Source organism: Drosophila yakuba, chromosome 3L (assembly GCF_016746365.2).
Source record: "Drosophila yakuba strain Tai18E2 chromosome 3L, Prin_Dyak_Tai18E2_2.1, whole genome shotgun sequence".
NCBI lineage: Eukaryota > Metazoa > Arthropoda > Insecta > Diptera > Drosophilidae > Drosophila > Drosophila yakuba.
Window position 1 is genome coordinate 16743899 of NC_052529.2, and position 16748 is coordinate 16760646.

Sequence of the window (16748 nt, forward strand, 5' to 3'; positions counted from 1 at the left end):
TAAACCCTACAAGAAATCAAGTCGACTCATCAAATACACAAACAAATCTTCTATACAAAAACAGCGTTAAATGATATATACATAACTATTTAATTTAAAATAAATAGAATCACCATAGAATAGGGTACAATATATAAAAATTTTTTTTAATGTTCCTTAAATTGTTTAAAGAATGTACATAATATTTAATAATTAATTTTAAAAACAAAAGCAGTTACTTCAACTTATACTCAGCGCATACATGCTTCGCGAAAAGGGTATAAGAAAATACGAATAAGAAATTAAATATCCGCTTAGCACGATATATTCAAATTTTTTGTTCTTTACCGCCCACGAGGACAGCGGATTTTTATTTGACTTTTTATATGCCATATAAACTAGGGCCGTGCGTCAGTACGCGACTTTTCAATAAATCCCGCCCCTAGCGGGTAAACTTATTTATCCCCTTTGCTGCTGTTTGATGTTTTACGCTGTCGGTGCTGCAGAAGCTCCTGGTATTGCTCAATGGAACCGTCTTCATGCTTGGAAGTAAATGAATCCGGCTTTTCGACCTTGGACTGCTCCTCGCTGGCGGTGACTTTGCTACGTTTTGATTTCTTGAGTTTGTCGCGGACGCGCTTTCCCAAACGGGATTCGGCCAGCACCTGGCTGACCTTGGAGCTCTTCATGTAGCGTGAGCGCCAGGACTTCAAACGAAAATATTTTTTATGATAAAAATTTAATTGTAATTTAAGGTATTTTTACCTCGGAGTCTGGCTGTTGAAGCTTATCGCGCTCGTCCTCGCTTGTGTCCAGGGATATGACATCGTTGTCCAGTTCCTCGGGATCCTGCATCTTCTCCTTTTTCTCACTTTTGATGCTCACTGGCGGTGAATGGTCATCCTTCGTCATTTCCTCAATCATTTCTAGATCACCACCTATTGAAATGACATCGTCGTTTTGATCTTCGTCGTCAAGGGCAGTTGGTTCGGATGCAATTGGCTTCTTGGGCTCTGTAGGGATATTAGCTGAGGGAGCTTCTTCCGACGGCTGTTCCTTATCAATTGTTACATCGAGCGTATCAGACTTATCCGATTCTTCTGGCTTATTACATTCCAGTTCTTTCGATATAGCAGCTGCTTCTGACTCGGTAGAATCTTCTGGATTGGCTGGCTCATCTGGCTTGGCTGGCTCTTCAGGTTCATCGCGAACTTCTCCCTCCTCTGGCTCGCTTTCAACGACTGGGGCTGGTGGGTCCGCTTCGACTTGCTTAGTTGTTTCAATTGTCTTCTTTTTAGTGGCCTCATCATCCGTGCTGTCGCTAATAAGCAGTGTTTCAGGCTCCGTTTGTATGGGAATAACATCTGGTGAGGCCGAACGTGATTTGGAACGTGGCAGTTTGTTTATATCGTTAACTGTAACCAATGTTTTGGGAGAAGGAGCAGATGCTGGAGGTGGAACTTCCTTCTCTGGCGACCTTGAAGTCTGCCGATAGTTTCTCTTAATCTTGATTTTTTTTCTCGGAGCTTGCTGCTCCCTGCTGCTGCTATCTGGCTGGGAAGATGTTGCAATAGCTGATTCCTGCGGTTTCCGCTTGCCCGAATCCTTTTTTTTAGTGCTGCGCTTCTCTTTTTCTTTTCGCTGAACCTGTTCCGCTGGTACCTCGTCATTATCATCATCCGACTTGACCTCTATTTTGGTGATTGGCTCCATTGCCAGCTGGGAGCGGATGGCCCTGGCACGCGCCTGAAGTTCCAACAGTTCCAGCACGCTCATTTGACCGCCCGCTGTGGAAGAAAAGTTTACCTTAGTAACCTGATCAAATTTGCAGTCAAACGGACACAGACTCAGAAGGCAGTTGCCATCTTTCGTTCGTTCGATTTTGTTTACTTTTTATACATTCATAAAGTTGATACTCACACTCTTTGTTTTCATTCCCATTGCTCGTTTTTTTGGATCTAAGCTTCTTCTTAGCTAAAATTCAGACAAGATCGACACAGATTGCATTACAAATTGCGCGTAAAGTATACATTAAATTAACTGCACGCCAAGATGCCGATCAACCAGAAAGAGGTAGCGCCGCAACTAGACAGCCAGACGGGTGCGGATCAGGGTGAGGAGGAGGAGCAACCGGAGGACGAGAATCGTCTGGAGAAGTTTACGGTGCGGCTTAATGGACAACATGACCTGGAGCAGCGTTTAAAGGATTTCAAAGCGGCATGTGAGGCTCACGAGAAGCATGCCAGACGGCGGAAGCGGAAGCGATACTACCATTTGGGTCTTGTAGCCAAACTGGTGACGGAAACCACTCACGACGAGCTGCGACGTATGCTGGAAAATGGAACCTACACCTTTCACGTCGATGCGGTGGCCAATAAGCCCGATGAACTAAAAGCCATTTTGGACACTATGAACATTGCCATCTCGGCGCATTCTGTAGAGAGGGAACTACGTCTGACCACTGGCCTGGCTCTGGAGATAAACGGCGAGTGCTGTCGCGTTGGCAGACTGAGGAACAACTGCACCGTGATGCTGGCACGAGGTGGAGTCGTCACACTCACCACGGATGAATCTTACCGCTACAAAGGCTTTAAGGAAATAGTATTCGTGATCAATCTGCGTTGTTATCTCGCCTCCGTTCAGTTGGGCGATATTGTGCTGATCGGACGTGAAGTTAGGGGTAGAGTGGTGAAGACCCTGCGAGAAGCGCTAACCGTGATGATTATAGATGCCGGTCTGGTAGCTTCCTACGAATTTATAGAGCTTCCTAGACAGTGCCACGCTCTGGATCCGGAGCTATATCCCGATCTGTACATGAAAGATCTTGAGTTGGCTGCGTCTATGAATGCCAACTATGTGGTTCTGCCCAAGATACGATGCAAGAGCTTCCTTCGTGCCGTGCGGCAGACCATTAACTCGGATTTCAACCTGAAGTTGATCGGAATGATAGATTTTGAGTATGTGCGGAGCAACATGCTGGATCTCCTAGGCATCATAAAGCTGGTGGACTACATTTGGATACCGGACATGTTCAACGTAAACTGTTGCGTCTATAACTACATTATGGAGGACGTGCTTCCCATTTCACAGTGCCAGAAGAAGCCAGTAATTGGCACGGTTCCGCTGGAGCGTTGTAGCGATTTTAAGCGATTTGAGTTGCATGATTTCCTGTGGAAGGTTGACGCTATTCACATCCAAAAAAGTCCGTGGTGCAACAAATATCCGCTGATAGTCAAAAAGCTGATGCCCATCAAAGATTATCGAGTTGGCGCGGTCCAGAATAAGATGGTACTAAAGAGCATCTTAACCTCGTACCAGACGATAGTGAATTTTATCATCCGCACAATAAGCTCGATTGAGTGCCAGGCCATCTTTTTGTTCACTACTTGCGAAACCGCCAGCGTTGCCCTTTCGCGCATTGAGATTTACTGCCCAGTGTATGTTATGATGCCGCTGGAGGAGACAGATGACGCGGAAACCATTACGTGCAAGGTGGAAATGGCTCGTGCGCTTCATTTGCGCCGTAACATGCACCCTGTTCTGTACACCAAGGATCTCAACGAGTGCAACTACACTCCTATTGAGTTTGGAGTGGACTTTATGCGGAAGAAGGGCTGCTTGGAGGTTGGCGACTTTGTAGTTACTCTGGAGGTGGGCAAGGAGGATTCGGATAATGTGGTCATCGGCGTAGGAGAGGATGTCTGTATCCTGCGGGCATTCTACGTGTCGCCACTTTTTGCCTGCGAGAAGTTCAAGTACGGTGGCTAACTTTACGGCGTGCAGTTGTGCAGATTACACAGATAAAACCTCTAAATTAAATGTATCATATAACACCAACTCACTTTTTCGCGATTCTTGACCTCCAATGTCGCTGTCGGACGAAATCTCCTCTAGCGAGATGTGTTCTGAAATGATAGCATTATAATGGATGGGCTTATAAGGTAACAAGGTGCTTGAACATACCCTCTTTGTGCTCTACATCGGAATCCTCGGAGCTCTCCGTGTCTGTGGGACATTTCGTGTTTTCTATTATGGATTTTAGGCGCTTCGTAGACAAACAGAGTAGCTCCTCCAGGCAAAGTTCTTCGATTTCGTCCAGGGGCGTTTTCTGTGTAAAGTTACTACTTAATAACTCTTAATATGAAGAACTATAACAAACCTTTAGGAACTCTGGAGCCAGGTTCATAATAGTTTTCGGTTTTAAGGTCCCAAAAATCTGTTTCACCAGTTCCAGACGGTCGTCGATGTAGTGGGAAATCGGTTGCAGCTTCCGCTCATCTTCGATCTTCTCCTTCTTAATGCTAATGGGCTTTGGGATTTGGTCGCCCTTGCTGGACTTTTTCGCTTTTGAGCTACTCATTTTATCCAATTTGTTGTCAAAATAAAAACCAAACAATTTCGGTCTTTCGGGCAGCGTTGCCAATACTATTTATATGCCTTGCACAGTGGGACGAAGCAAACTTTAATTTGACTCAATGTAAAAAAAAAAAAGTTTGCCTATGGCCTTACTTTTAAATTAAGAACGAAAATAAAAAATTGCGTTATTTTAAAAAACAAACTTAAACGCATATATTTAGAAACGGCGCAAAGAATCAATAATTCAAAGTGTTGAAGCTATGTACATTTTGTTATGTTATGGAGTAAATTGCCACTGTACGCTGTTGCTAACAGTGTTATTGTTTGTCGTACAAAACAGCTGATTAGCAAGCGGTGTAGGTTAAAAGAATTCGTGCATAATTATTTGGCTTAAAATTTCTGAGGTAAGTTTGTTTATTTATTGAATTTGCAATCCATCGGTGTAAAGTGTTTGCGGGCATCGGTTAAAGCAATTTTATATGAGCGAACAGTTTCTTGTCGTAGAGATCTTGTGAAATCAGTTAGTGAGCTGTTACGTGAGAAATAGTGCTTATGGTTTTATTTTAGTTTTTGATTCTTATTAATAGGGAAATGTGACTCGTAAAGGATACCGTTGCAATATATAGTTGGCATATTCTATATTTTTTCTATTGACATGCCGCTAGCATTACAACAGGAACTGTAAAGTAACAGTGGTGGCACATTTAGGGTATTTTAATTGCGAAGCATGATTTGACAGTTCTGCCACGGTCACACTGAACATATGTTCCGGGAAGAATGGCTGCGATTTCGCGTCGGTAAAAATAGCAAATACTCGTTAATGTGCTGTGGGAACGTTTCCTCCCCGGCCCCAAAGTGGCCCCAAAAAAGTGAGCAAATGTGCGCGCCGCAAGATAGTCGCCGACGAACGAACGATAGTGACGAAAGTGATTTAATTCAAATACCAGCCCCCCCGCAAATACGATGAGTGTCTCGCGCGGCGGCAACACAACGCTCGACCTGCAGCCGCTCCTGGAGAGCGATGACGGAAGCAGGGAGCAGGAGGAGAAGATGGGCGGATCGGGTGGGGCATCGCTGCTTAATGGATCCGGTTCGAAGGAGCTGAGCCACCGGGAACGCGAGGACTCGGCGTTGTTCGTCAAGAAGATCGGAAGCGCTTTATTCTACGGCATGTCCTCCTTCATGATTACGGTGGTAAACAAGACGGTGCTGACCTCCTACCACTTCCCCTCGTTCCTGTTCCTCAGCCTCGGCCAGCTTACTGCTAGCATTGTGGTCCTGGGCGTTGGCAAGCGCCTGAAATTGGTGAACTTTCCACCTCTTCAGAGAAATACATTCTCGAAGATATTTCCACTGCCACTGATATTTCTGGGAAATATGATGTTCGGACTGGGCGGAACAAAGACCCTAAGTCTGCCCATGTTCGCGGCCCTACGACGCTTCTCCATCCTGATGACCATGCTGCTGGAGCTCAAGATCCTGGGCCTGCGACCATCTAATGCGGTTCAGGTCAGCGTGTACGCCATGATTGGTGGAGCCCTGCTGGCGGCCTCTGATGATTTGTCGTTCAACATGAGGGGATACATCTATGTGATGATCACCAACGCCTTGACCGCCTCGAATGGCGTGTATGTGAAAAAGAAACTCGACACCTCGGAGATCGGAAAGTACGGCCTGATGTACTACAACTCGCTGTTTATGTTTCTGCCTGCGCTGGCCCTCAACTATGTTACAGGGGATCTGGATCAGGCGCTGAACTTCGGACAATGGAATGACTCAGTGTTTGTGCTGCAGTTCCTGCTCAGTTGCGTTATGGGTTTCATCCTGTCGTACAGCACTATCCTGTGCACGCAGTTCAACTCGGCGCTGACCACCACCATTGTGGGCTGCCTGAAAAACATATGCGTAACATATCTGGGCATGTTCATTGGCGGCGACTATGTCTTCTCGTGGCTCAACTGTATCGGGATCAACATTAGCGTGCTGGCTAGTCTGCTGTACACGTACGTCACTTTTCGGCGGAAGCGAGCGCCCGATAAGCAAGACCACTTGCCCAGCACCCGCGGCGAGAATGTCTAGCTTCGTCTTAGCTCAAACTCAAGCCAAAGCCATACGATATGTTTAGTGTATTCCGTACTACGTACTCCATTGCGATCTGCGATTTGCGACTTCGTATTCGATTTTCCTACAACCACACAGCGCATCGTCTCTGTACATATATATCTAGCAATGTTTCTAAAAGAGTGTAATTTAGCAATTATGTAATTTTAATCACTTTGTACATTTGTCTGCATGCAACTGTTTCCTGCATCGAAAGTGTCATAAGAAATAGAAATACACCGACTACCGCTCCTCCTTCGACATGGGTGGGCCAGATAACCAATTGTGTTCTTTCTTCTGTTACATTTGGGGTCAATATTGATAAGATTGCCTCCTCCGATAAGGCCCACAACTCGGACCTTTCTAATTAAGCAGAAAAATTGCACTCACATGTGCTTTTCTAATTACTTTTTTGTGTTAAATAGGTAAAGTACGAAACTACGTTGTGTGAGTTTTCATTTACTTGAGTTCAATCGGTTGTTTATCTATTCTGGGCAAACACGTTGCTGCCTTGAGATTGCTGCAAAACAAAGTACTGCAATGCCCGAGTATCCAGCGGCGTCATCACTCATCGTGACTACTTAAATAGCGACCGGGAAACTTGGGATGGGTAGCCCGATTACTGGTTACCCTTATCAAAGTCTTGGGTTTTTTCTTGTCTGAATAAAAAGCAACAATACTATTAGACAAGAGTGAGATTGCGCGTGGTAATAGTATTTTTTAGATTAGCACGCCTTTAGTTTTTTCGGCTGTTATTTTCCGTTTCTTTTGTTAATTGCCTCAATAGACTTTTGTTTAGACTCGGACTGCTGAAGAATCTTTTCCTTTGTTTTAAAGGTAAATAAATTTGCGCAGCTGAAACTGTTCACTTCAAACGAAATATGTATGCTTAAGGACGGGTATCTACAATTAGATTGTATTTGGTAACTAGCGTGTTAACAGCTTTTAGTTCCCAGTTACTTATCATAAGATAGGGTGTAAATAACAGATCGCTTTGTCGTATAGTTGTTTAACTATTATTAACTTATCTTATAAACAGGGACTACCCATTTATCCAAAGAAACAACTATGACGACATTGATTTCGGGCATAAAGCCGCTGAATGTGGTGCCAGTGCCCGGCAGCACTTCGTTTGGTTTATTTTGGGACCCCGCATTATTGATAGGCGGTGGTGAAGTGAGGGATTCGGAGTGGGGACAGGTAATGAGGAAGCCGAAACAGGTTTGCACAGACTTAACCGTGCGGTGAGGTAAATTGTTAGTCAGCATCAGCGCTGTCCGCGTACCCACATTATGGACAAATTGTTTGCTCATATTCGCTGCTATTGAAAGTGGGCACGTACATACGTACGGCTCGAAAGACAAGCTTTAACCGAAGACAGGTAGTCAGGGTCATGTTTGTGTGCAATGATGATGATGATAATAATGACGATGATGCCGACGATCTTGCTGATAAGGTCACCGGGTGCACCTCCCCATATCTCCTCTATGAATCCACAGATCATCATGATGCAACGCTGTTTGCGTCTACCAAAGCCGCTGGCCCTGCGTCGAGGCCTTCACGTGGCCCAAGTTAATGGCCAAGCGGTGGCCACAGAAGCACCCGAGGCAGAGCCTCAGGATGCCTTCGAGCGTCAGTACCTGAAGGAGCGAATCGAGATATCGCCTTTCCAGCGGGTTTTCCTAGGAGCAGGTTCCTCTATTGCTGCTCTTCTGGATCCAAGACGGTAGGGCATCTTAATAAATTCAAAAGTCCCTTTAAGCTAGGTAATTGTTACAATTAATACTCTTTAAGCCATGACATGATCGCCTGTTTGGGTGAGACGACTGGAGAGGATGCTCTGTTGACTATTTTGGACACCATGCAGGCCAGCGAGGAGGGTCAGCGCATCATGGCCGATAAGCCCCGCATCCACACCAGCACCATTGACTTTAAGTACCTAGAAACCTTGCCACCGGATACCTTTGGAGCCGCTTACGTAAAGTTTCTGAAAGATAATGTAAGTAGTACGGTAGGAAGAATCGTTAGTGCATTCTTTTTATTTATTCATTTAGAAAAAACAACTAACTAAAAAATCTTCAAAATTGTTAGCTTATATACTTGTTCTGGCATAATAATTGTTTACCTTCATGTCCGCTGTGTGTTTGTCCATCGATTCGACAATAATTTTGGTAACCCACTTTTAGCAAGTCACGCCGGACAGTCGCATGGCCGTGAGGTTTCTGGAGGACCCGAAGTTGGCCTACTTGATGACGCGGTATCGCGAATGCCACGACCTGATCCACACGGTGCTGGACATGCCCACCAATATGCTCGGCGAGGTGGCTGTCAAGTGGGTGGAGGCTCTGAACACCGGACTGCCCATGTGCTATGGTGGCGCGGTGTTCGGAGCAGTTCGCCTACGTCCCAAGTGAGTTCAGTGAACTGGGTTTTCTAATTATACCTCCATTCACACGTTTGTTTATTTTTTCGTGTGCTTAGGCAGCGGCGTGCGTACTTGAAGCATTACTTGCCGTGGGCCCTGGAGAACGGAAAGCGGAGCAAGCCCTTGATGCCTGTCTACTGGGAGAAGCGCTGGGAGCAGAACATCCACGAGCTGCGCTCCGAATTGGGAATTACTGTGTTGAATAAAGCCTGATAAGGCGTTTTTTTTCAAAGCTTGTTTTTGAATTTATAAGTTTTCGATTAATGCTATCGATTACTATTATCGCGATCGTGGGAAAGAGGTCTGGCAACGGCTGCTGTAAGGCCGAAAAGTTATTAAATGTTTCCGTTTTTAAAAAAAATATTATTTAATTAATAAGAAAGAAAACTAGTGCAGTTTGTCGACCTAAATTAAGTATTTAACCGAAATCAACTTGTACGCTATTTAAAAGTGAGTTCAAGCTCAGTGAGAACAGCCTATATCCGCGAATGATCGCATCGGTACCTAATCCGATGTGGCAACTCCAATCGTTCTGTTTGCATTTGCTGATGTGTTGTTTTGTTTTTCGGTCAATTTTCTTAATGGCTAATTATCCCTAAGTTAAACACCATGACTGAGAAATTCAATGGCTTTAGCCACGACGAGATCCTCAAGATCACGGGCGTAAAGGAGGGAGGCGTGGGCAAAAGGCCTGCGAGTCTGGAAGCAGGTTAGATCACTTTGCATGAACCACGAAGCGTGTAAACAATTAGCTGTTTATAATAAAAACCTTTGCCTATGTGTGCGTGAGCAGCGAAGCAGGCGCTCCGGAATCAACCCGGCATTCGGCGGATGCCCGATAAGATCTTCCGGCAAGCGGATCAGTTGCGGAAGCAGCAGCAGCAACCACAGCAACCCATACAAAAACCGGATGTGGCGAAAAAGGCCAAATCGGGAACTGCGACTCCCACGGAAAAGCCACCAACTCCCACTCCCGCAGCGGAAGATGACGTAGCGAACGGATCGCTGAATTTGGAGCGCCCACTTTCCGATTCATTAATAGAGGCACTCTACCATGGACATGCTACAGCTAGAGATAAGAAATCCCCCGCCACGTATGCGGATGCTGAGGGAACGTCCACCGACGACAGCTCGATTCTGAAGATAAGCGGCGGTGACAGCCAGACCACTAGCTCCACGGATGATGGCAGCATCCTGCCGAGTACCCAGGACTCGTCCTCGCGGGAGCGCCTTAACACAGACTCCCCTTTCAAGGGCATCTCCCTAAAGGACTTCGAACAGCATCGCCGCATGATCGAGGAGCAAAACAAGCAGAAGAAGCAAATGCTCTACCAGGCCATCGAGCAGCACACCCAGAAGACGGCGGCGGAGTCACGAAAAATCGAGGAGATCCGTCACGAGTTGTCTAAGCTGGAAAGTGATCTGGCCGTGGACGTAGCCCTGCTGAGGAAGCAGATCGACAACGCCTGCATACATTTTTCCAATGTAGAGTGAGTAAGCGTAGCTACTTACTTGTGCTCCCAATACTAATATTTTTGTTGCACAGAAAACAATACGTCAAGATCGAGGCTCAGTTCTTGCGGGCCAAGATAGAGCTGCACAATGCATCCGAAAAGAAGGAGCTGCTCACCGAGCATCTTTGCACAGTAATTGCCCACAACGAGGACCGCAAAGCGCAGAAGCTCACTGAGTTGATGCAGAAAGTGGGTCTGTCGCCAGCCGATGATTGCCAACCAATTGATATAACCCCACAAAGCCCCCAAACCCAAATGTAAACTCAGCTCAAAGGTTTTTTTAATTCGAATTATCCGCGCTGCCTTGCTTAAACTGACCGATTGTTTCAATTCGTTGCTCCCTTAAATATTATATTTTTAATTGGAAAATTACTTACTAATTTTCCATTGGCTATTTGTAATGGAATCGTAAATGTAAAACACGCCTACAATATGAGGAATGCGCTCTAATATTAGTATGTAATTAATGTTCATAGCATAAGTGATGAAGTGCAAATTGCAAATAAATATGTATGTATATGTTATGTGTAAAATTTAAGTGTAATTTTATGTTGGGAAAATTGGTATTTGAGATTTTAATAAAAGAAGGGTATTAAAAACCGACCATTAGGCACGTTACTTGTGTTATTGTTTGGGTTTGACTAGGTGGCAACACCTCCAGTTGCGTCAACAGCTGATCGTTTTCAGAGTGAAATAAACGTGCAAGCTAAACAATACAATCAGAAATAAGTGCTTCTAAACGAATTAAATAACTAAAACTAGCATAATGGCAGGCCGCGGAAGGGGTGGCAAGACAGGCACCCTCACGGCGGAGCAAATGGCCATGCTGGGATGCACAAAGGATATGCCGGTGCAGACGGCGCCGCCACCTACATTTCCGCCTGTTTTAAACAGACCCACTGCCCTAGAGGTTTGTATAAATCCATTTACTTTAGTCCCTAAGAAGTAATCAACATTTTGCTTATTTTACTTGTTATTTACAGACAACCGCCACACAAAACTATCAACTCCTGTGGAAGGAGGATTTCCTGAACCGAATGCGAGATTCCCCCTATTACATAGTCTCCGCAAGTCAGGACACAAAAAATCTTGTGCACAAGGATTGGCGAGAAGTAATATTCCGAGCTATTTAACATTGGCTATTTATAAATCTTGTTTTAACACTCCCAGAAAGCCATGGAGCGCATGAAACTCAAAGCTCATCCCGATTTTAACTATAAAGCCATGCCCCAGGAGCTAAACATCTCCAGTCGAAAACGTCGTGGAGCAGATGCGAAGCCGAAGCTGCTGGCCAAGAAGACAAACATCGAGGACAGGCTGAAGGTTCTGGAGCAGAAAGAACTGAAGTCAGGTGGCGGTGAGCAGGACGAGGCCAAGCAGGAATCCGATTCCGAACAGGAGGAGGAAGATCCGGAGGCGGCGTTGGATGATGAGATGGACGAGGACAACGACTACGGTGCAACGTACTTCGATAACGGAGAAGCTTTCAATGATGAAGACGACAACTTGGACGATGGTCCCGTATATTGAGACAAATAAAACCATCGAACTGAATACTTTCGGATCTGTGATTTACTATGTCGCCACTTTAAGCTTATTTAACACAAATGTTGGATTAGTTTACACGTAAGGGATGTCTGGCTTAGTCCAGGCTCTTGGGCACGTAGTAGTTGAAGTGGATGATACCAGAAGACTTCACCTGCAATGAGTATTGCAATTAGACCAGTATAGGATTACGAGATTATGGCAGCAACTTACGAATCCAATGGTGCCAGCCAGGACGAGAATGCCAGTGATGAGGGCGGCGTTGTACTTGGCGTTCTTCTGGCTGTGCTGCTCCTTCCAGTCTCCAGCGGGCACGGGCAGATCGTTCATGGTGGAGTGGGGACCATGTCCACCGTGGTAAGCGGCACGCGACAAGGCGCCAGCTAAAATGAAAGGTACAAGAATATTTTCGTGAATGGTGCGTATGAAACTCTTTAAAAAGGGAAATCCCATCGGAATGTAAGTTGGATAATGATCTCATCGAAGTTACTTCGATATTTATTTGGCTAATACTGAATTTATCCATAGCTATTCTCAGGATTGGAGGAGGAACCATTCCTCCGCAGTTCCTTGAAGTTCCTCTCTTAGCTTTTCCACATTATGTAATTTTTAAGGTTAGCAGTTTTGCTGAAAAAGAGTGTTGGGCCACTCAAACTCACCATTCTTGAGCAGAAGCCCTTGCTTGACAATGTGCTTAACCAACATGATTGCTCGAAAGTTGCTGGAAATGGGTAAATATGGGTTTATTTTCGCATCAAAATTTTTTCGCATAAAAACTCACCCGTAGATTACCTTGTGTTGAACAGTGTGACCGTTTAAGTTTTATAGAATAATATCTACCCTACAGTTGGTGATGAGATCATAAGCATTTATGCTGATGTTACGATACAATTAAAAACATACAATATACAATATATATACCATACATAAGTTGTTTATAATTAACTTTATTTTATTAAACTTTATTTGGTATCTGCAGTCCTAACAAACAAATGGTAGTATTTTAAAATTTTGATCTTTAACCGTGTGAGTGTGATACGCCTCACGCTCATCCCTAACCGATAGTCTGTAAACGCCTCTGCATCAGCTCTGTTAAATCAGCTGTTGGTGCGGAGGCGTTCTCCAATTGCTAATTGCAAGTGCAAACAATTGGCAAGTTGTTGATTCTTGAAAGGACTTTATTTGAGACCAGTGCCTTTCGAAGACATTCCCAGCCATGCTGTCCATTGGCGCCATGGCCAACATCAAGCACACGCTGCAAAAGGAGCTCTTCCTGGCCTCCGGAGAACGGCTCCTTTCTGTGGTGACGGTGGTCAAGAAGAAAGACAAGAAGCCCTGCTACCTTTGCGTGGTCACAACGGCGCCACCAGTGCCTGTGGTCACTTTGTGTCTCGTCAAGCAGTCGGAGCAGCGCGAGGGCGAGTACAAGCGCAAGCGGAGTTGGCAGCTGGACGAGATTAAGTGGGTTGACGGCCGGAACGAACAGTTTGAGACGCACGAGTTCGATTTCCAGTTGGAGAAGCTGTACAAATGGTACGCCCTAAGCCCTCACGAGCGCCAAAACTTTCTGGCCGTGCTCAACCGCCAAATCCAAAAGAGCGTGCGTGGCCAGCGAGCGGAGTTCCGGAATGTGCCCGCAGCCTGGCTGTCGGAGAAGTCGCCGGAAAAAGTTGCATTAGGCAGAGCGGCTCTGAAGACGCAACACACGGACGACGAGGAGGACGAAGAAGAGGAGGCCCAGGAGTTTACCGCTTTGACAGACAAGGAGGCCAATGAGCTGGGCAAACTTTTCTCCGAGTGCGACTTTGCCATCAAGGATGCTGAGCAGTTCATAGATCAGCTGTCCCGGGAGCTTCATGATTTAGATGGGGTGACTCATTGCACTTGTTCAACGTGAATCCATTACTCATAACTTCTTATCTCGCAGGCCAATATGCAAAGTGTTCTTGCTTCGGAGCAGAAGGTACTGAAAATGATGGAACACATCGACAACGCTATCTCCGAGGCAGATAAGTTTGAGAACCGTCTTGACAGCTACGAGGATATTCTGGGCCATGTCAAGGAAACCATGGAGAAAATTGGTGGGAAAAATGCCATGATCGAGATTGCCAACAATAACAATATCAAGCTAATGAAGGAGCTCAACAAAGTCATAGTGCGTATTATTAAAATACCCAAATAATTTATAGTGCTTAATACTTATGTTACTTCTATAGAGTCAACTGGACCTGCCGCACAGCCAGCAGCAGGCTCTGGATGAACCCGATTTAAAGACGGCTAATGGACGCAAAGCAGCCATTGCAGCTGCTCAGTGCCTGCAACAGGCCATGAACAGTGATATAGATCCCGCTCTGCTTCGTTTGGAGGCGGTCCAGGATCAACGCAAGCGCTTTGAAAAGTGGAAACAAAAGTTCTCGGCCACCGTCAGTCGCTTTATGAACAACCTTTTTATCCACTTGGGCAACGAAATAGGGGACATGCAGGTGACCAGCACCGAACTTACGCTGCCTAACCATTCCAACGTCCATCGGGAACTGACGCCTTATACGGAGCTTATGCACTGGGCAAAAGCAATGGATCGGAAGACCTACGATGGCCTAATGCGTGTGTACACAGCATCGCTAAGCAAGATTTATGACAGAGATGTGAGAAACTTCTTCAATTTGGTAAGACATCAACAGCGAAATGTGAACAATTTTAGTCTCAACTGCTCTCGGCCAATGTATAGGCTAAAATTCAGGTGACGGAGAAGCTTCGAAACTCTCGGGAGGATCTGGACATGTCTACGTCTTCTAGAAAGTCCGCAGTTTCCACAATACCTTATGGCACACTCGGCATCAACAGGGATCAGTGGGGTCCTGGCGTGGAGACAGCGGATCGAATTCGTTTTGATGCACTGTTGGAAAAGGTTCTAGCTGAGCTGGAACCAATTGCCTTGCAGGAACAGCTTTTCTGCATAAACTTTTTTCAAATGGACGTTATCAGTCCAACGACGAAGAACACCCAGACCACATTGGAGATGGAGAAGGCGGTGGACATGTCGCAGTCAATCATATCAGCAGCGGTGTCGCCATCAGCTGATGGTGTTCCACAGAAGCGGATTGACCGCCAGATTAACGAGGATGTGCGTAAACTGATGATGGGTCTTTTCGGTTGCCTAGAACCTGAGTTGGTTAGCTTCATCCAAAGCTTTGAGCGTGTTGACAGTTTGTGAGTAATCCATATAATAATGGGATATAGGCATGTATAGTTAAACTATTTCTTTTTCATAGCTATTCTCTGTACGTTTTTGTGCGACTTACGCAGCACGTCATGTCCGCCCAGGACACACATTCCTTTCTCAGCATGACCTTCGCGTCTGCCTTGGTACAGGTGAAGCGCAGCTTCGACCGCTTTATGCAGAACCAATTGTTGTCTATCCGGGAGGCAAAGCTGCACAAACGATCGAAGGCCATCCTGCCCTATGTGGAAAACTTCGAAAACTTTGCCCAAACTGCGGAGGGCATATTTCGGAAATCGGATCGCCGGACGGACATGGAGAAGTGGTACTTGCAGCTGGTGAATGCCATATTTGAAGGCATCCAACTGCATTCGCAGGAGCACCCCAAGACCCCAGTTCAGGTAGTGCGCATGGAGAACTACCACCACATGTACGCTTTGCTAGCCCAGCTTAAGGTTCCTGGTCTGGATGCCCTGAAAAAGGAGGCCAAAAAGTGTTACAACGATGCGCTTAAAGCGTATGTGACTCAGTACTTCGGCCGACCGTTGGAGAAACTGAATGTAAGCCAAAGTCAATGACCTCCCCGATGAAAAGATAAGTGGTTCTCCATCTCAAAAATTTCCCTTCTTCTTTTGCAGCAATTCTTTGAAGGCGTGCAACTTAAGGTGGCCCAGGGAGTCAAGGAAACCGAGATCAGCTACCAGATGGCCTTCTCCAAGCAGGAGCTCCGCAAGGTAATCGCTCAGTATCCTGCGCGAGAGGTGAAGAAAGGCCTGGAGAACCTCTACAAAAAGGTGGAAAAGCACCTGAGCGAGGAGGAGAATCTACTGCAGGTGGTCTGGCACGCCATGCAGGAGGAGTTCATTGCCCAGTATAACTACCTGGAGGAGCGCATCCAAAAGTGCTACGCCGGCGCCATGATCAATCTGGAGTTCAATATTCAGGACATACTCGCCTTCTTCTCGGACATAGCGCGCTCCCACTGATCTAGGGATTGGCATCTGAAAGTCAGGGAGCGTTTAAACCGGGTTTTATTTTTAAGTGCAATAGTATTTAAAGCGCTGTTTCTGCTGATTGCAAAATATATGGCGCGTATATTTAAACAGATGTGGATCTGCGAAAGTTCAAAACGTTAAAAGAGAGGGATCACGTAGACAAAAATCAACGAAACTAAGTAGAGACTCGCAGAGTAAGCCTTAAAGGGAACTTTCAACAGCTAGCAATTGATGATGATTATTGTATAAGTTCTAAGGTAAAATTAAATAGCCAATACTCAGTTTTTGTCGAAGAATGCGAGTAAACTAAATTATATACATACACTTGGATGTAGAATTGTAGAGATCGTACTGGTAATGAACTTGGTCTTTTATACGTTAGCCTCTAAAAATCACCGATTGAAGTTTGGCTTTTTGTTTAAAAGGTTCCGTCTTTCCTCTTGTATTTACATACATAAATAAGAATACTCCAAGTATTTTTAGCTGATCGTAAAATATACAGCGCGCATGTTCAAACAGACTCCTAAGGTCAAAGAGAGCTCTTCAAGATCAAAAGAGATAGCTGAGAGCCAAAGAGATGTGCAGAGAGCTCTGCAGCTCGAAAAGCGAGCTTT

At 45.5% G+C, this 16748-nt stretch overlaps 8 protein-coding genes across 10 annotated transcripts; 6 read left to right on the top strand and 2 right to left on the bottom strand.

Annotated features, from left to right (window-relative positions):
* Positions 1-34: 34 nt before the first annotated feature.
* LOC6534330 (enolase-phosphatase E1) lies at positions 35-4410 on the bottom strand. Its single transcript, XM_002094974.4, has 6 exons — positions 4139-4410; positions 3943-4087; positions 3822-3884; positions 1900-1953; positions 745-1766; positions 35-686 (listed from the first exon to the last, which is right to left on the bottom strand). Exons 1-6 carry the CDS (start codon positions 4337-4339, stop codon positions 435-437), a joined length of 1737 nt encoding a protein of 578 aa, XP_002095010.1. The 5' UTR covers positions 4340-4410; the 3' UTR covers positions 35-434.
* LOC6534331 lies at positions 1952-3816 on the top strand. Its single transcript, XM_002094975.3, has one exon. The coding sequence runs from the start codon at positions 2032-2034 to the stop codon at positions 3745-3747; it is 1716 nt and encodes a 571-aa protein (XP_002095011.1). The 5' UTR covers positions 1952-2031; the 3' UTR covers positions 3748-3816.
* Positions 4411-4645: 235 nt separating the features above from the next.
* On the top strand, positions 4646-9092 carry LOC6534333 (ubiquinone biosynthesis protein COQ4 homolog, mitochondrial). 3 transcript variants are annotated; one of them, XM_015195090.2, is made up of 5 exons: positions 4646-4739; positions 7935-8161; positions 8230-8434; positions 8622-8845; positions 8917-9092. In XM_015195090.2, exons 2-5 carry the CDS (start codon positions 7941-7943, stop codon positions 9071-9073), a joined length of 807 nt encoding a protein of 268 aa, XP_015050576.1. In that variant the 5' UTR covers positions 4646-4739; positions 7935-7940; the 3' UTR covers positions 9074-9092. The 3 variants fall into 3 exon arrangements, with proteins under 3 accessions (XP_015050576.1, XP_015050577.1, XP_002095013.2); XM_015195091.3 differs by having other exon boundaries at positions 4721-4739; positions 7892-8161; XM_002094977.4 differs by lacking the exon at positions 4646-4739 and having other exon boundaries at positions 6861-8161.
* LOC6534332 (UDP-sugar transporter UST74c) lies at positions 5063-6714 on the top strand. The gene has a single exon (XM_002094976.3). The coding sequence runs from the start codon at positions 5299-5301 to the stop codon at positions 6412-6414; it is 1116 nt and encodes a 371-aa protein (XP_002095012.1). The 5' UTR covers positions 5063-5298; the 3' UTR covers positions 6415-6714.
* A 287-nt stretch (positions 9093-9379) lies between the features above and the next one.
* Positions 9380-10977, top strand: LOC6534334 (RAB6-interacting golgin). The gene is made up of 3 exons (XM_002094978.4): positions 9380-9569; positions 9654-10350; positions 10407-10977. Exons 1-3 carry the CDS (start codon positions 9470-9472, stop codon positions 10633-10635), a joined length of 1026 nt encoding a protein of 341 aa, XP_002095014.1. The 5' UTR covers positions 9380-9469; the 3' UTR covers positions 10636-10977.
* A 58-nt stretch (positions 10978-11035) lies between these two features.
* Positions 11036-11928, top strand: LOC6534335 (DNA-directed RNA polymerase III subunit RPC7-like). Its single transcript, XM_002094979.3, has 3 exons — positions 11036-11284; positions 11358-11486; positions 11545-11928. The coding sequence occupies exons 1-3, from the start codon at positions 11141-11143 to the stop codon at positions 11902-11904; spliced, it is 633 nt and encodes a 210-aa protein (XP_002095015.1). The 5' UTR covers positions 11036-11140; the 3' UTR covers positions 11905-11928.
* LOC6534336 lies at positions 11929-12837 on the bottom strand. The gene is made up of 4 exons (XM_015195092.2): positions 12701-12837; positions 12579-12640; positions 12133-12302; positions 11929-12073 (listed from the first exon to the last, which is right to left on the bottom strand). Exons 2-4 carry the CDS (start codon positions 12622-12624, stop codon positions 12017-12019), a joined length of 273 nt encoding a protein of 90 aa, XP_015050578.1. The 5' UTR covers positions 12625-12640; positions 12701-12837; the 3' UTR covers positions 11929-12016.
* A 166-nt stretch (positions 12838-13003) lies between these two features.
* Positions 13004-16529, top strand: LOC6534337 (exocyst complex component 1). Its single transcript, XM_002094981.4, has 6 exons — positions 13004-13789; positions 13847-14074; positions 14136-14585; positions 14648-15129; positions 15192-15699; positions 15778-16529. The coding sequence occupies exons 1-6, from the start codon at positions 13136-13138 to the stop codon at positions 16123-16125; spliced, it is 2670 nt and encodes an 889-aa protein (XP_002095017.1). The 5' UTR covers positions 13004-13135; the 3' UTR covers positions 16126-16529.
* Positions 16530-16748: the final 219 nt, after the last annotated feature.

Excerpts from the sequence above, each read along its gene's own strand:
- LOC6534337 (XM_002094981.4), top strand. The coding sequence starts at position 13,136 with ATGCTGTCCATTGGCGCCATGGCCAACATCAAGCACACGCTGCAAAAG. Across the intron at positions 14,075-14,135 it reads AGGAGCTCAACAAAGTCATA|AGTCAACTGGACCTGCCGCA; the intron begins GTGCGTATTATT and ends TTACTTCTATAG. Across the intron at positions 15,130-15,191 it reads TTTGAGCGTGTTGACAGTTT|CTATTCTCTGTACGTTTTTG; the intron begins GTGAGTAATCCA and ends TCTTTTTCATAG.
- LOC6534334 (XM_002094978.4), top strand. The coding sequence starts at position 9,470 with ATGACTGAGAAATTCAATGGCTTTAGCCACGACGAGATCCTCAAGATC. Across the intron at positions 9,570-9,653 it reads GCCTGCGAGTCTGGAAGCAG|CGAAGCAGGCGCTCCGGAAT; the intron begins GTTAGATCACTT and ends GTGCGTGAGCAG. Across the intron at positions 10,351-10,406 it reads ATACATTTTTCCAATGTAGA|AAAACAATACGTCAAGATCG; the intron begins GTGAGTAAGCGT and ends TTTGTTGCACAG.
- LOC6534333 (XM_002094977.4), top strand. The coding sequence starts at position 7,842 with ATGATGATGATGATAATAATGACGATGATGCCGACGATCTTGCTGATA. Across the intron at positions 8,162-8,229 it reads GCTCTTCTGGATCCAAGACG|CCATGACATGATCGCCTGTT; the intron begins GTAGGGCATCTT and ends ATACTCTTTAAG. Across the intron at positions 8,435-8,621 it reads TAAAGTTTCTGAAAGATAAT|CAAGTCACGCCGGACAGTCG; the intron begins GTAAGTAGTACG and ends ACCCACTTTTAG.
- LOC6534331 (XM_002094975.3), top strand. The coding sequence starts at position 2,032 with ATGCCGATCAACCAGAAAGAGGTAGCGCCGCAACTAGACAGCCAGACG.
- LOC6534335 (XM_002094979.3), top strand. The coding sequence starts at position 11,141 with ATGGCAGGCCGCGGAAGGGGTGGCAAGACAGGCACCCTCACGGCGGAG. Across the intron at positions 11,285-11,357 it reads ACAGACCCACTGCCCTAGAG|ACAACCGCCACACAAAACTA; the intron begins GTTTGTATAAAT and ends TGTTATTTACAG. Across the intron at positions 11,487-11,544 it reads TGCACAAGGATTGGCGAGAA|AAAGCCATGGAGCGCATGAA; the intron begins GTAATATTCCGA and ends TAACACTCCCAG.
- LOC6534332 (XM_002094976.3), top strand. The coding sequence starts at position 5,299 with ATGAGTGTCTCGCGCGGCGGCAACACAACGCTCGACCTGCAGCCGCTC.
- LOC6534336 (XM_015195092.2), bottom strand. The coding sequence starts at position 12,624 with ATGTTGGTTAAGCACATTGTCAAGCAAGGGCTTCTGCTCAAGAATG. Across the intron at positions 12,303-12,578 it reads AGGGCTTCTGCTCAAGAATG|CTGGCGCCTTGTCGCGTGCC; the intron begins GTGAGTTTGAGT and ends CTTTCATTTTAG. Across the intron at positions 12,074-12,132 it reads TGGCTGGCACCATTGGATTC|GTGAAGTCTTCTGGTATCAT; the intron begins GTAAGTTGCTGC and ends TACTCATTGCAG.
- LOC6534330 (XM_002094974.4), bottom strand. The coding sequence starts at position 4,339 with ATGAGTAGCTCAAAAGCGAAAAAGTCCAGCAAGGGCGACCAAATCCCA. Across the intron at positions 3,885-3,942 it reads CGATGTAGAGCACAAAGAGG|AACACATCTCGCTAGAGGAG; the intron begins GTATGTTCAAGC and ends CTATCATTTCAG. Across the intron at positions 1,954-3,821 it reads AGGTCAAGAATCGCGAAAAA|CTAAGAAGAAGCTTAGATCC; the intron begins GTGAGTTGGTGT and ends TCTGAATTTTAG.